Genomic DNA, 16,851 nt, shown 5'->3' on the forward strand with positions numbered 1-16,851 from the left:
CCTTAGGAGCTGGCCTGGTCGAGGTTAGCTGACCCAAACCAAGCCTTTATGTGAGACATTGCAGTCTAAACTGTTCGAGAAGCTTAGCCCATGGATAATATATCCTTCCCAAGTGATCTCAAGATCATTGTATAGAAGAATAGTTAAATATACTACTAAAAAAGTTTCTGCTTGATCTTACTGGGAAAAGTGTATCTCCTTCCTTCTTCATTAATATGTTCTGTAGAAATGTGAGTTCATTTCTTTCTATTTGTGGAATAGTGGAGGTGCTGGTTTCTGTTCTTATCTCACAATTCTACATAAAAAGCACATGGAGTTAGCCCATGTCATTTGTGTGAAAAATGAGATGGACCATTTGGAAACTAACTTTAAAATATGCAACCAACCCAGCATAGGATCAAAGTAATGACTTAATTTTATGTTTTTCTTGTTTGAAGATGTCCTTGAAGGTTATAACGGGACCATTTTTGCATATGGACAGACATCGTCAGGAAAAACTCACACCATGGAGGTAAGCTTGCAGATGCTATCATGGCAGGCCTTGATTGGGTAGAGCTGGTGCTCCTAGCAAAACTTGAGGTGTGCATGGCAGGATGGTTAAGTTTGGCCAGCTAATTATGTCTTTGAGGAGTTTTAAAGTAGCAGTGAGTAATATAGTCTCAAGAGTTGAGTATGAAAAATATCCTTGGTTGATAGCTCTGTCCAATTATAACAATAAATTCTGTTAAAAAATAATCACCAGTCCTGGGGGTATAGCTCAGTGGTAAAGCACCAGCTTAGCATGCATGAGGCCCTGAGTTGGATCCCCAACGGCACACACACACACACACACACACACACACACACACACACACACAATCTGTGAGTAGACAGTAGTTTGCACATCCTTATGGACTACAGCCCAACCTAACTAACAGACCTTCTATAGAAGTTCTTTGTCCTGGGGAGGTGAGTTTCTTTAGAACAAATAAAAACGGTAAGTCACAAATTTAAAGGAGTTGGCTTATGGACTAAATTCAGCTCATAACATACTTTTGTTTGGCTCACACAGTGGTTTTTAAGAAAAATTGCAGACGGCTTTTAAAATGGAATGACTAATTTGATTCTAATTTTTCTGTAGTTCTATTTTTTCCGTGTTCTTAGGTTAAACAGTCTGAAGATCAGTAACACTGGGTGAATTTCACTTTAACCAAAAATACAAGATTCCCTAGAGTAGGGATCTTCATTGTCTTGTCCATTTTTTTTTTTAAGTGCTAGGGTTGAACTCAGGGCCTTATGCATGCTAGGCAAGTGCGTGTCACTGAGCTACACTCACAGCCCCCATCATCTTTCTGGTAACATTTCTTGTATATGGAAATGTGCTGTCACTGAGCAGAGGCTCCGTAAAGTATGTGTCAGAATGGTACTGGTGTGGTGGTCCTGGACATCCGATGCGTGCATATGGGGTGGGGTGGGACCCTCCAGTGGATCCCAACCTACGTCACACCCAGTGAGAAGGATCAGAACCTAATTTAGCATCTTTCCTCTTTAACTTATACACCTGGCCCTACAGGCACTTGAGTATGTGACCACAGCTCACTTTGTTGGTCATGAAGCTCTGTGGCTTCAGGTTGTCTTTCAAACAAGGGACATCTCAGACAGAATTGGGCCCCTTTACTGCCTTTTTTTCCCGCTTTTTTTTTTTTTTTTACCAGAGACTCATGCAAGGCCTTCAGGACTGGATAAGTCTTGCGAAGGCCAGGCCCACCTGACAGGTGAGGAGAGGAAGAGAGAGTGCTTATTGTAAGAAACCTTACAGAGCAAGTTTGGGGGATTTGGTTTACAAACAGCAGGGTAAGATGAATCCCTAATCCTTCATTTTCTAAGGTTTTTTTTTCTTTCCCATTTACGAATCCCTCCTGGGAATAGTGCTGTGATGGTTGCTGCAGAGTAGGTTTAGCTTATGAATCATTCCTATTGAAGAAGCGATTTCAAAGGCGCAAGGCTAATCCTCAGGGCTCTGACGTTCTGTGCACTGACTTCAAAATGGGGGTGTGACACCGGGGATCTCATTTCAGTGGTGTTGACTCACTCTTGCACATTTTGCTGAAGACAAAGTGGTTCAGAGCCTGTGAAGATTAAAGAAGCACCAGGCTTATTTGCCACTTCGTCTCAAGCAGGACTGTTGCCCAACACATGAGCTACATCTGCTCACCGCTTCTGCACCTCATGCTGCACAGCGGTACATCTGGAAAGCGTCTGCCCTGACATCTCAGTGCTCTGCCCTTCGCCTTCCTCTCTCACTGTGCCTCAGACCCTTGACCCTGTATACCGCAGAAAAGTCGAGGTTATAGACTTCCTGAGCCTTACCCACTCCAGTATCTGTGGACAGAACACTCCTTCTAGGTCATAAGGCGAGAGAGAGAGAGAGAGAGAGAGAGAGAGAGATGGAGAGAGAGATGATGTGGTGTATGTGTCATCAGAGCATCCATCAGTTTTGAGGCTTTTGGAAAATTATCAGGCTACATGCAGTACAAAAGAAAAAAATATCCTTAGTATTTAAAATCCTCTAAACACTTAAGGAATGCTTACAGAAGCGTCTTCGTAAGCTTTGGGATTATTTCATCTTTGGGAAATGTAAAGTATTGGCTAAATGTCAGAAGTTTAAAATGTAAGACATCAAGAGAGAGACACTCCCCAGAGTGGACTCTTATTTTGAGGGGAAAATAAATGTATGTGGAGTGAAGGGACAGAGGTATGCCAGCCCTTTAGTACCAATGTGGGTGGCATTTTGTTAAATTAGAGACTCTTGAGCCTTTGGTACCTCACAGTGTAAACTCTCCTTGCTTGGGAGACCTGATGGGAACTAAATTCTGTACAGGTGTCACGTCCAATTGTCTAAATTCTGTCACCTCTGTATCTTTGTCAGTTGATTGTCATGAGTTGCTTTTCATTATTGTGACTTCAGAAGCTCACAATGCCTGTAGACAGAAGGAGATGGTATGGATGTAATTCCTTTCCTTTGCCACCCAGTCATCTCCCTGAACCTGTTCTTGTGTAGGGTAATTATAGATTGGAGAAAGGAAGGGAATATTTTAAGAGAAAAGCAGAGGAAAGGTGGAGCCCCAAGCTGAGGTTATAGAGACTGCAGGAGACTAGAAATCTAGGGCCCTGGAATGCAATTAAGTGAGAAAAGCTCTGCAGGGTCTGCATCCTCAGAAAGGAGGATTTTATGTGTTTGGAATTATACGTTATGATCTTTCAGAGTCATTCAGAAGAGGATGTTAATTCCCCGAGTGGACAGAACTGTCACATTTTAAAGCTGTTTTTCATTTTAATCTCCCTACTTTGGGTCCGGCATCCAGCATTGTTTCCATTATCTTCCATTGAGAGGAATAAACAAATAAGCCTACATAAAATTGAAGATTAGCTTCTCATGATGGAGCATTTAAGGCAGATTTTCACGGGACAGTGCTGGTGCTGAGCTTGGCAGGCACCGACATGTGAGGACTGTGGACTTGTCAGTAAAGTACCCAGGGTGCTACTGGGGAGGGTACAGGGGTGCTGGTTATAGCCAGAGTGAGGGACCTGTCCCTTTGTTCAGTGTGATGCTGGGAAGGGTATTGCCTTCAGCACACTAGGAGGGAGTAGTGCAATCTTCAGTGCTGAGCCAAGTGTGCTGAGTGCTTGTGTGCTTATGGCTGCCTGTTCTCCTATCTCAGTGCTTGAGAAAACTCTGTCCTGAATCATCCAGGAGGCACTAGCACTGAAACAAAGAGTCTTGTTCAGTGGGCGATGGCCTGGGTCATGAGCTTCTTCCATACCTGCTCCTGGAAGGTCACATTTAGTGGGAAATGTGTTGGGAGAGAATTGTAAACTGCTTCTCCTGTTTGGTCTCTGGGATCAGCAAGAGGAGGAAGCTCATTTCTCTTGTGCATCCTCCAGCCAGGATGCACTTTCACTGCTCTGTAAATGGACACAGCTCGTTCCCAGTTCCTGTTCTTTGCCGCTGCCAGTTTACCTTCTCTGCTCATATCCTCTACTATGCTTCATCTTACTCATCATTAAGATCTGCTGTCTCCCAAGGAAGCCATCTCTTATTACCTCAGCTTGGAAGGCCCTTACTGTTTCCTAAATTTCTAAAGCTCACAGCTTCTTTACCACTGTTTATGACCTGAGGTGACTGTGCATTGTGTGTCTGTGCCCATGCATTTCATCTGCAAGCAGTCAGCATAGACTCAGTGAAGATGTTTGCACACATACACACACACACGTTACATATGCATCACACATTCCACACACATACATATTCCATGTACATCACACATACAGATACACATAACACACAGTCACACAGACATTACATATTCATCCCGTGTACATCCCAGATACTCTACATGTATCACATACATCTCCTATATAGATAGCACACACATATACATAGATATACATATCACACATGGGTATGCTATACATATATCATACATGCTTCACACATACATATATCTCATATACATTATACACAGAGATACATAGCACACACAGACACCCCCTCACATATACACACTGCACACATAGACATATACACACCCCACATACAGTAGACACCACAAACACCCCCTCACAATGGCCCATAATTCCCTACACCACAACTAGACACACACTCCACACACATCACACCTACACACATATACACACACCACACATGTACCCCACATGCATGTATGCACACACACACACACACACACACACACACACACACACACACACTGCTTTGGCAAGCTCAGTTCCAGCCAGAAATCAATTAGAAGATGAATCTGTTGAAAGAGAAAGCATCTAGGGAAACAGATTTGAGTCAGTTGTAAATGATTTTTGGATTACCAGTCATTCTTCTCCAGCGTGGACCACTGAGGAGAAGCTAAAGGATTATCATGAATTATTCAAGAGCCTTGGAGGTTTGGGTAGTGAGGTCTTTTGACTGGCTATGTGGAACTGTGAAATTTGACTGGCAGGAGATCTGTGTTTTCATCCTAGGTATCATTTCTTCCAACAGTCTTCACAGTTCAGAACATGTGGCCCGAGGTCTGATATGTTGCGTGCTCGTGATGCCCTATGTGATTTAAATGTTACCAAGATTTGAGACTCAGTCTCAGTTATTTGGTGCTGTCTTCCTAGGAAGGTAATAATATAGTTATGGTCTGGGGTAGAAATGTGTTTTCCAGTTCTTCAGGTCAAATAAGCACCAATAGTTACTCAGTGAGCACCTGCTATGAACTGAATGTTACAATGCCAACATTTACTGAGTCCTTCCTGATCTCCAAGCCCTGTATATATCCTATTTACCTTAAGCTTTGCACTAATTATATACAATAAATATTGTACTAAGTCTCCCAAGTGTTGGAGGAAATACATGTGCTCTGGCCATCCTTATCTTTAGTGTGTACATAGTCAAACTGAAAAACAACATAAATATATCCATTGATTTACTGTTTTTAACAGATGATGGAATTCTAGAGAACTATCCTTTTTCAGTGTTTCTAGAGGCCAGCCATACCTGGCATCTGCTTTTCTGCTGTTGTTAATAGAGTGGATGGTCAAGAGTCAGGTGTGCAAAGGAAGACTTGTCTTTAGTGTCAGGGTTCATGTGAGTTCTAGCTTTTGCTAGCTCAAATGTTGATTTACAAGTTACCTTCAGAGAGGTACTGTGTGGTGAAGACCAGGAGGAAAAAGAGGATTAACTGAGGAAAACAAAGCTGATCTTCCAGGCCCTAATTATATTTGGAACGGGATATGGGTCAACATGATCAAGGTTGTTGGCCATCCAGAGGAGACTAAAGAGAAAACATGAGTGCTCATTTGACGGTGGGCTTAAAAGAAGATTCTGGAAGTTACACACCTAAGGCCACACTGAGGCCATGGCTTGGTAGGAATTGCTGGCAGATTTTATGTTCTTTCTTTCCCTTCCTTTTCTCCTCTCCCACCCTTTCTCACTTCCTTTCCCTCTTTTGCCTCCTCTGACTTGTTTTCCCTTTCCCTCTGCTGGGGATGATCCCAAGACTTCGTGCATACTGGGCAAGCGCTCTACCACTAAACTAAAACTCTAGCCCCTGTGGGATCTCTTGAAAATATTGAGAAGATGCAATTTCTGGGCCTTAAACATGGATTTAGTAATAGTCAAATAGCAGAATTCATTTATCCCTCTACCCCTTAGATAATGTAAATAGAAGTAACTGGAAAAATGGGAGAAAAAGGTATGTGATAATATCTTAAATAAAGTAGATTTGAGTTTTGGAAACAGCCAAAAATTGTTTGGAACAATTCAGGCTGGGAATTAAAGATCTTAAAAAGAAATTGATGAAATGGATTTTCTTGATTGGTCTGTAAAATGATACTGAAGGCATTTTGAGAATAAAGTTTTTAGAAATTTTTGAGCAATGATTGCTTTAATGAAATTAAGTCTATCAATTCTCAAAGTGGTTTCATTCAAGGTTAACTCACTTGGGCTTGCAGGTGCTAGTCAGTTAATAAATACCACAAGTAAAACCTATATATTCTCTTTCCCTTTCTTCTTCTTCCTCCTTCTCACCCGCACACTGCTCACATACACCCCTGCCTTGCTGCCCTGAATAGCCACAGGAGGGAAAATTGTGGGGCCCTCAGCACCTGCTGGATAAGAAGAGGAGCATGTTGAGTTATTGCCAGCTTTTGGTCTATTGGCATGTTGGTAGATCCCAGGAAACTGACAGCCTGTGTGTGGAACTCCCTGTTCCATGGAACTCTGTTTAAGAAACCTAGGGATGGGCCAGGACTAGTGCCCATTTTTAACCCTACCCAAGGATCATTTCTACAAACCTTTGTTTATTGTGTGGGACCCAGGAAAACATGATCCACAGAGTCAACTTAGGTTTGGCAGATTAAACTTGACATTATTACAAAAAAGAAAAAAAAAAACCAGGGAACAGTCCTTTTCCTCTCTCCCATATATTGCAGCACTCTTTAACTGTCCATCTTAATTTTTTTACCCACTAGGGGAAGCTACATGACCCTCAGCTCATGGGGATCATCCCGAGGATTGCACATGATATCTTTGACCATATTTATTCCATGGATGAGAATCTGGAGTTTCACATCAAGGTAAGTGCTAAGAGTGAGTACCAAGAGAATACACTGAGCTCCAAATCATATTTCTCAGACTTCCTCCTTATAAAGATGTAAGAGATGGTCTTTCTAAGTCAGATGACATTCTTGTGGGAAACAGTGCCCTGTTAATTTAATGATGTAGGCCAGTACTTACTCATCTGGATGGTTTGCTTAAAATAAAAGTAAGGATGGAATCATGCAGATAATTGTCTGAATTCTACTATTTACCCTGTGGATTTCTGTAGCTAGGACTGGAATATGTCTGTGTTTGGGTTAGGATAGCACTGCCTAAAGTGTGTTTCATGGACACAGTCCCTAGTGTTATTAATAGGTGGGCTAACAGAGAAAAGAGTCATATGGTCAGATAAGCTGGGAAAACACTTTGTTGCACAGTGTTAAATTTATCACAAGTTAAATATGTTTTGAGTAATATGACTGCAAAGGGCACATGCACTATACCATATTACCCTGTATCGTTAAGGATGCCTTTATCATCCCCCTTTAGGGAATGACAGACCCATGTTTTGAGGAGCACATTCTGAGAAGTGTTCCAGAAAGGCATTTGCCTCCTGATCTTTTCTCTCCTCTTTTTTGTTTTCATTTTAAACTAGAGCCTCTGTTCTGGTTTATATTTGAATTAAAAGAGAGATTTATGACTCTTAAGTCATAAAATTCAATGTTGGATATATTCATTAGAACTCCTTTGTTTGCAGATTATTGAAGACCACTTGTTTAAGCAAATAAGAATCTAATAGTAGGCATGGTTCAGGGCTGTGGAGAGCAGGAAATTTGAACCTTGCTTTGCTTTGCTTTCTTTCTTTATATATTTTTTTTAACTTAAGAATTGAGATATAGTTCATATCCCATAAAATTCACCTTTAAAAATGCAGAGATTGGTGGTTTTTAGTATATTTTTCAAATAGTGCAATCATGATTGTTATCTAATTCGGGAATATTTTCATCATCCTCTAAAGAAAGTCTATACCCACTGTAGTCCCCGCTCTTCTGCCCTGTTGCTGCTCTTCTTTGTCTTATTTTAGACCACCTTTCTCTCTGTTTAGTGTGGAGGGGGTTAGGCAGCATGGCAGCTCGGGGTTCACATTTCCATATTTCTAATCCCACCTTCCTTTGGGAAGGGGCTCACTGAGCAGATGTGCTCATGCCCTGGTGTCTGGGTCTCCATCACTATGACTGGAGAGGGGTTGATAAGGATGGGGAGGATATGGCTGTTCTGAGAAGTCTTAGAGTTGAGTAGATCAGCCAAGAGATTTCTCCAAAGGCTGAAGCCTTTGTGCACCAGACCCAGAGGTTTAGAGATGAGTAAGCTGAAGTTCAAAGACACAGAGCTGGCTGGCCCAAGTTATGAATGTCCCTACTAGATTCAACCTAACATTCAGTACCTTTTGCTTTATATTAAACTTCCTCTCTCTCTTAAATTACATAAAAAGAAGGCTAAAACTGTTTGCCCAATTATAAATTACATTCAGCAAAACACATTTCCTTACAGTTCCCTTTGTTGGCCTCTCCTTGCCAGGCTTCTTTATATGTAAGGTTACAGAAGCTTGTTGCTTTGATGGGATCAAGATTTAGAAGCTTAGTGCTTCTTTAAGGCTGTTTGCATTTAAATACTTTAAACTACTGCAGCGTTCTTACATGATAATCCTGAAATCAGATGTTAAACCAATTACTGCCCTGGAAATAGTGTCTTTGTGTTAGAATCTTATTAAGATAAAACAACCTTGCATGGAGTAGAGGAGGAGAGGAGCACTAGTTTCTAAGTCTCTAGAGCTAAAATTTTGTAGATCAGATTCCTGTTTTGCATTTGTAGCTAGGTTTACTCATTTCATAAATAATAATTATTACAAGTGGACGAGTTAGCTGCTGACTACTATATTGGAACTGAGTAGTGACAGGCTAAATAAAAAGAAAGAGGGTCGATGAAGGCAGTTTTGAAAAATCTCCTTAAAATTTATCCCACAGAGATTTTAAACATTATTTCTGAACATGCTATGGCTTAATGCCAAACAATGCCTATTTATTTTTCTTTTGCCTGGTCTCAAAAAGTCTTTGAAATGGCAACATAACAAAATTAGATACCCTACCCAAAGCAGAAATTAATAAATCAGAATTCTGCTTCTACTCATATTAAATGTGATCAAGATTCTAATTGCCAGATTTGTCAGTATCTAGTTCATGACTACTTTTCAGGTATAATTAATTTCCTCTGTAATCTGGGGAAGTAAGACCAGGTGTTTAAGGTAGTGTGGAATAATCATAATGAAAACCAGATAATCCAGAGGGGAGCTGGCTGCAGGGAGGCTGGGTCAGAGATGTCTGTGACTGAAGGCCAAACAGACTTCTAACAACTGGAGCAGAGAGGAATACGGCAGTATGAGAGATCAGAGAGCAGTGAGGGGCTGAGATGGCTCAGCAGTAGAGTGCTTGCCTTGCATGTGTGAGGCCTTGGGTTTGATCCTCAGGACTGCAAAAAACAAGAACAAAAACAAAACAAAAACTTCAAAAGAACTGGAAATTGAGAGTGGTGAGTTGTTTAAATGTCAGGTACGTGTGTCCCTGAGAGACAGAGTTGGGCAGATGTTCAAGTAGACAGTGACATTTGACACATAGGCAACTAGGAGAGAGGATGCCCAGCTTCAGATTCCAGGGTTCAAAGCCAGAATCCAAATCTCCCAGGAAGTTAGGTAGTTCCAGATGGAGGCACCCAATAGATAATGAACCAGGGCCAAGTCTGGTAGGGACTAGTGCTGGTGCAGGGACTCCTCGTGTGTCCCTAGTTAGAGGCAAGACTGATCCAGAGCTGTCATATGGGGTAAAGTTTCATGTGTGCAGTCACAGTTCACTTTACTACTCTGCACCGCAGTCACGGTGGCTTAATGATGGGATATTAATATTCTGAGAAATAAACTGAAGGGTAATTTTGTCATTCTGTGAACATCATAGAATTTCCTCACACACACTAAGGAAGCTATGGTGACAATAGACAATTTGACTCTAAGGGACCACCACCGTATGCATGCTCCATTGTTGACTGAGACATCATTATGTGGTGCAAATTGTGTTTTCTTTTTGTCCCTTTCCTTGTTTAGATTTCAAAGACATTTATGAAAATGGGGGAGAGAAAAGTTTATCTGGAGGCAGAATTCAGATTTAAACAGAGTGTAGAGTCCTAGAGATAGTTTTTGACATCATGAAGTCTAATGACTTTATGTGATGGAGGGAAAATCGAGGCCTAGGGTTCTGACTACGTGTGCACTGAATCTCCAAAACCACATGTGTAGTTGAAGCAGTTTGTAGACATCAGCTAGCGTACGAATTCCTTGTGGAACTGGGAAGCTCCTAGGTCTTAGTCTCTTTGATTCTGATCCTGGAGGATTACAGTAGTGTTCAGAACTCTGCAGTTTAAACAAATTCTGTGGGTGATACTGATGCAAGGATGCTGGGGCTGAGGTTTGAGAAAAATTATTTAGACAGCTTCTTGTTTTCCTCTCATAGTCAAATCTTTTATTGAACCTGACCACCTTCACCAGTTCTCTCTTACCTTTCTGAGCTCTTGTAATTCCAGATACCTTGTCCTTATCTCCTCCCTGTTTGTCATGTGCATGTGGGGGCTGTGCTTTAGGTCTGATGAGACTACCAGTATCATGCAATCAAATGAGGTCTACTAAGTTTTGAAAATTACTTGCAGAGGAGGTTTTTTTTTGTAGCTATTGTCATAAGTAGAAATTTGCTTGGTGTTTATTTAAGGTACAACCTAAAGTCCTCCTGTAAGAGGCTGTCTAACACACTCCCATGTGGGGCTGGGGAGTGGTCTATGCTGAGCAGAGATGTGCAGAACAAGCTGACCAGCAGGAAGCAGGAGGAACACAGGCAAACCCTCTGTAGCTCTCTACTCAGGCCTCTGCCCCTTCACTTGCCTTCTTTTCTTCTTATTCTTCTTAGCTGTGCATGACAAGAAGCTTTTTAGAAGTTCTAATAATGATGTTTTTGAAATACAGTGTGGCATTTCTATTTGAATTTCAATTTGTCTTTAACCAGGTTTCCTATTTTGAGATCTACTTGGACAAAATAAGGGACTTACTCGATGGTGAGTAACCTGAATACTTGTCTTGATTTGCTCTGTAAGTAAAGTCCAGGAAGGTTGAAATGAGTTACAGGACATGTGCTTGAGAAAATGATGAAAATTTACATAGATGTTTTCTTGCCTTCAGGCTATGTACTCATTCTCAGCCACAGTTTAAAACTTGCAAATTGCAAAAAGATTAAATTTGCCTGTCTTCTCTAGCAGCCTCAATTTTTTTAAATACAGGGTCTTTAACTTTTCTTTTCTTCTTTGCATGTCATCGTTATTCTCTCTGCAGTCTCAAAGACCAACTTGGCTGTTCATGAAGATAAAAACAGAGTTCCTTACGTAAAGGTATGAAGATGACTTGACTGGTGATGCTGTTAATTTCTCTCCAGTCATTATTGTAATAATTACTACGTAAGATGCCCAGAAGATTTTCTATAAAAGGAATATAGATGTTTTACCATGTTTTTCATATTTAATATTCACCTGGTTGAAAAAAAATCAACATTTAATTTCTTCAGTTTTATCTTTCCTTTATGTAAATTATTACTATTATTTTTGGTTCTAGGATCGCACCCAGGGCCTTGTAGTGCTAAGCACATGCTCTACCACTGAGCTACACTTCTAGCCCCCTTTATGTAAATTGTGATTATTTAATATTGTTTACATTTAAAAAGGCTTTGACATTGAATGCAGTAGTTTATATAATTTGTTCATAGCATTATGTCTAGAACTTCAAAGTGTCCGTTGATAGGTAAAATGGACTGAAGGCGTGGCGCAAAGAGTACAGTGCCTGCTTTGCAAGCATAAACCCCAGTCCTAGTTCCCCAGCTCCCCCCAAAAAAGGTAAATAAGATGGAAAGCAAAGCAGTGCTTTGTCCATTACTTCTCATCGATTTTCTTCTTTTGTGTCTGTTTTCTGAAAATATTGCTGTTGAATTTGAGCACATACTCAAAGTCTGGGAAAATCCAGCATTTCTTTTATGGTTTACTGCTAGGTTGCTCCAAGTCGGTGCAGACTTCGCTCTAATGTAGAATTCAAGCCCTAGGCAAGGAGGAGAAGTTGTTGGATCCACATTGTAGCCTTTGTGCTTACCTGAACCTTTAGCAAGAAACAACAGGGAAATGTTTAGCTGCTTCACAAGATTGTCCCTTTTCGACTGTTTAATGGCCAACCTGACCTGATTCTGCCTTTCTTGCAGGGGTGCACTGAGAGGTTTGTCTCGAGCCCTGAGGAGGTCATGGATGTGATAGATGAAGGCAAAGCAAACCGACATGTGGCTGTCACAAGTAAGTGCGGCAGTGGTGTTAGCTTCTTGTGATGTAGGATAAAATGTCACCTCCTGACTAGGATGGGTGGATGATGAGGTACAAATGAAATAATGCTAGGAAGGAGGCTGGTGAGCAGTGGCCCAGGCAGAGATTCCTGGATACATATGGCACGAGCGCGTGCGTGCAGCTCATGGGCCAAGGTGCCCTTGATTGTCCACAGACTCTGAGGCCTTAGAAATGTTGGGTGGGAGTCCTGGACCCTAATAACAACCTCAGGCTTCGCATTAGGAAAACAAGCAACTCCCAACCAAAGAAGGGGAGAAGTCAGCTTCTCAGTTTATCTATCTCATCCATGTTACTGTTCAGGTGAAAAAAATCCACGCCACGGAGTTCTGCGTGACTGTCATGCACAGACTGTTAGACTTGTGCCCTCTGTATCAGGGAAAGAAAGGCAAAGTGGAAGTGAGAAGGCAGTGCTGGGAGCTTTGGGAAGCCCTCGAAAGCTGGGTTAAAGCAGACACGTTCAGATCTGCTCATTTGCTCTGCAGTTACTGCCTTGGCGCGGGCGCTGCTCTTCACGTGTGGCGTTAGAGTGAGCATGAGGTTCCTTATTCAGAGGGATGTGCACGAATAAGAGTGAGTTCATATAAACTGGAGATGAGTGTGGCAATATGGGCACCTTAACATGTTCAAGGTGCTGTCGATGAGAAGGAGGGTCAGCTTGCTCTGCGTGATCGTGGGAGGACCACCAGGATGCGGAAGCTTGAGGGAGGCAGGTTTTGACCTACCGTAGGCAGAATGCTGTAAGCCTCACAGCTGCCCAGGGAAACCCACTACCTGAAAAGGTAGTGCGTTTACTCCCTTGTTGTGGAAGAGATTCAAGAAGTGTTTGGTTGGCTGGTTTAGGCTCTTTAAGTCTCTTATATGTGAGGTTTTATGATTCTGTGATCCAGAACTGCAATTCTTAACATTTTTTTCTACCCCAATAATTAATCAGACACTTATATACAGTGTAGGTCAAACTCCACTTCTGACTCTCCTGCTTAAAACACACACATACATGAAAGAAGTCATTCACTATGCTTTTTAAGCTGTTATTGGTCATGAATTATTCATGATGTGCTGGACCACTTATTTTGGCCTCCGTACTCAAAACTGTTGGTCTGGGGCCCTGTATAATGGTTCCTGCCTATAATCCAAGCTTTTTGGGAGGCAAGATAGGAGGATTGTGACTTAAGGCCAACTTGGGCAAAAGTGGAAGGCCCTGTTGAAAAATAACAAAAGCAAAAAGGGCTGGAGGTGTGGCTCACATTGCAAAGTGTGAGGCCCTGATATCAAACTCTAATACTGCCAAAAACAAACAAAAAACTGCTGGTCTAGAACATTACTGTTATTATTATCATTCTGCCACATTTTTTAAGTGTGGTAAAATATACATGACGTAAGATTTGCTGTTTTAATCATCTTTGTGTGCAGAGCTGTGTTTTCACGTGCATTTGCACTGGGTACAACAGTGGACTGACTGTCCATCACTAGAACCTTTCATCCTTCCCAGCTGAAACTTTGTATCTGTTACCCCAACTGCCATTCTTAAATGTGACAACTCCAGACAGGCATGTAAGTGGAATCCCAGTACTCTTTTCACTCAGCGTCATGCCTTCTAGGTCCTCACATGTAGTGTGTACTGACTTCTACAGCAGCTGCACTGCCCTACGTAACGTGCACACGAGTCGCAGTTTCTTCACATCCTTGCCAACACTTGCTGTTTTCTGCGGGTGGTGTGTTTATAATGCCACCCTGATGGGGTGAGGTGACACCTCTTTGTGTTTTTGATTTGCGTTTTGTTACGTTGAGCATCTTTTCATGTGCTTATTGGCTATTTTTATATCTTAGATGTCTAAATTCTTTACCTATTTTTTAATTGAGTTTTTTGTTAGTGATTTTCAGGAGTTCTTTATATATTCTGGATATTAATGCTTATCAGAAATATTTTTCCCATCTGTGGGTTGCCTTTTTACTCTGTTGATATCCTTTGATGCACAAATGTTTTAAGTTTTTATGAAGTCTAGTTAATGTATTTTTTCTTTTGTTGCTTGTGCTTTTGGTGTCATAGCCAAGAAATATTCCAAATTCCCTTATGTTTTCTTCTAAGGGTCTTATAGTTTCAGCTCTTACATTTAGGTCTTTTGAGATAGGGTCTCACTAAGCTGCCCAGGCTGCCCTCAAACTTGTGATTCTCTTTCTTCAGCCTTTTGAGTAACTGAAACTATAGGTGTTCACAATCCTGCCTGGATTTATGATCCTTTTTGTGTTAATTTTTATATATGGTCTAAGGTAAGAGTCAAATTTGTTTTTTTGTGGGGGGGACGAAGGTGCATGTAGATATCCTAATTTTCCCTTCATCATTTATTGAAAAGACTGTCCTTTTCTCATTGAATGATCTTGACCCTCTTGTCAAAAATTATTTCTGCTTGGACAAGTTCCCTTCTGGGTTCCCTATTCGATTCCACTGGTCTATACAAACGTCTTTTTTTTTTTTTTTTTTTTCATTTTTCTTTTATTATTCATATGTGCATACAAGGCTTGGTTCATTTCTCCCCCCTGCCCCCACCCCCTCCCTGACCACCCACTCCGCCCCCTCCCTCTCCCCCCCAATACCCAGCAGAAACTATTTTGCCCTTATTTCTAATTTTGTTGTAGAGAGAGTATAAGCAATAATAGGAAGGAACAAGGGTTTTTGCTAGTTGAGATAAGGATAGCTATACAGGGCATTGACTCACATTGATTTCCTGTGCGTGGGTGTTACCTTCTAGGTTAATTCTTTTTGAGCTAACCTTTTCTCTAGTACCTGTTCCCCTTTTCCTATTGGCCTCAGTTGCTTTAAAGTATCTGCTTTAGTTTCTCTGCGTTAAGGGCAACAAATGCTAGCTAGTTTTTTAGGTGTCTTACCTATCCTCACCCCTCCCTTTATACAAACGTCTTTATGCTAGCACTACATTGTTCTGGTTACTTTAGCTGTGTAGTAGCTTTTGAAATCAGTAAGTGTGAGATGTCCAACTTTGTTTTTATTTTTCATTATTATTTTGACCATTCCGGGTATCTTGAGATCCCATATGAATTTTAGGATGAATTTTTCTACTTTTGTGAAAATAATTAGTATTTTGATAAAGATCATATTGCATTTATAGATCACTCTAGATCTTTTAATCGATGACTATGGGATGCATTTCCGTTTGCTTGTGTCTGCTTTAGTATCTTTTAAGCAACATTTTGCAGCTTTCATGCACAAATCTTACATTTTCTTGGCTGAAGTTTATTCTTAAGTATTTTATCTGTTGTTATTGTAAGTAATCTGTTTCCTTAATTTCTGTTTCAGATTGTTCAGTTAGTGTATAGAAACACAATTGATTTTTACATGTTGATTTTGATCCTGCAGTGTTGCTGAATTTATTAGTTTTAACTTTTAAAAAATGGGATCATTAGTTTTTTTAAAAACATATACTCTGGTAAAATGGTTTTGAGAAATGATTGCTGGTGAGGGTTGAGTGAAGTACTTGCTGGAGTCTCTCTGTCTATTTGGTGGACAAAGGAAGGATTTCCCCCAGCATCCTGTTCTAAGGAAGCATATTTAATCTTTGAGAACTTCTGTTCATTTAGCATGGGTTACAGAGGTCTGTGTCTTAATCCTTCCTGAAGAAAGTTTTAATCCTTCCTTAAGAAAGCCTCTGATATTCCTGATAAGGCCTGGCTTACACACATGACTAAGATAGACTACCTTAGGTGCTAATCACCTTGATAAAGTCTGGGGGATTTAAAGTGGGGTCGGAGAGAAGCCGTGAGCTTCCTGGAGAGTAGGATGGAGAATTCGTATAGACCTAGAGAATCTGTTATCTTAAACTGCTGACTAAGAATTCTAGATTAATTTCTTTGCTGCCAGAAGATATTTAGAATTCTTTCTAGAATGAGCATTGTTTGTAAAATAAAACATTGGTCTCAAGTAGCTTTTGAAATTGGCTGTGCTTCCTTCAGAGAAATGGATCTATTAGGCATGATTGGCTGTGTTTTTAAAGACCAGAGGTTTACTACCTATGTTTCTGTGTTCTCTGTAGAGCAATAAACTATTTTCCTTTTCAGACATGAATGAACACAGCTCTAGAAGTCACAGTATCTTCCTGATTAATATTAAACAAGAGAATGTAGAAACTGAAAAAAAACTCAGTGGAAAGCTTTATTTGGTTGATTTGGCTGGGAGTGAAAAGGTAATTGGTTCTTTATTTATATTATCTATAATTTTCCCCAGTTATATAATATACAATCATATAATTTTGTGCCTTTCTGTTCCCTGGTTTTAAAGAGCTTTAAAAGCTTCCAGT

At 40.7% G+C, this 16,851-nt stretch overlaps 1 protein-coding gene across 1 annotated transcript in view; it reads left to right on the forward strand.

Moving 5' to 3' along the window:
• Window positions 1-16,851, forward strand: part of Kif5c (kinesin family member 5C) — a 148,415-nt gene that overhangs the window by 55,746 nt on the left and 75,818 nt on the right. The window contains exons 3-8 of the mRNA XM_074070719.1: window positions 438-511; window positions 7,009-7,113; window positions 11,176-11,224; window positions 11,499-11,554; window positions 12,409-12,496; window positions 16,613-16,737. Of these exons, the coding sequence (XP_073926820.1) occupies window positions 438-511; window positions 7,009-7,113; window positions 11,176-11,224; window positions 11,499-11,554; window positions 12,409-12,496; window positions 16,613-16,737 (497 nt within the window). The remainder of the gene's footprint in view (window positions 1-437; window positions 512-7,008; window positions 7,114-11,175; window positions 11,225-11,498; window positions 11,555-12,408; window positions 12,497-16,612; window positions 16,738-16,851) is intronic.

Source organism: Castor canadensis, chromosome 4 (genome assembly GCF_047511655.1).
Source record: "Castor canadensis chromosome 4, mCasCan1.hap1v2, whole genome shotgun sequence".
Lineage (NCBI taxonomy): Eukaryota > Metazoa > Chordata > Mammalia > Rodentia > Castoridae > Castor > Castor canadensis.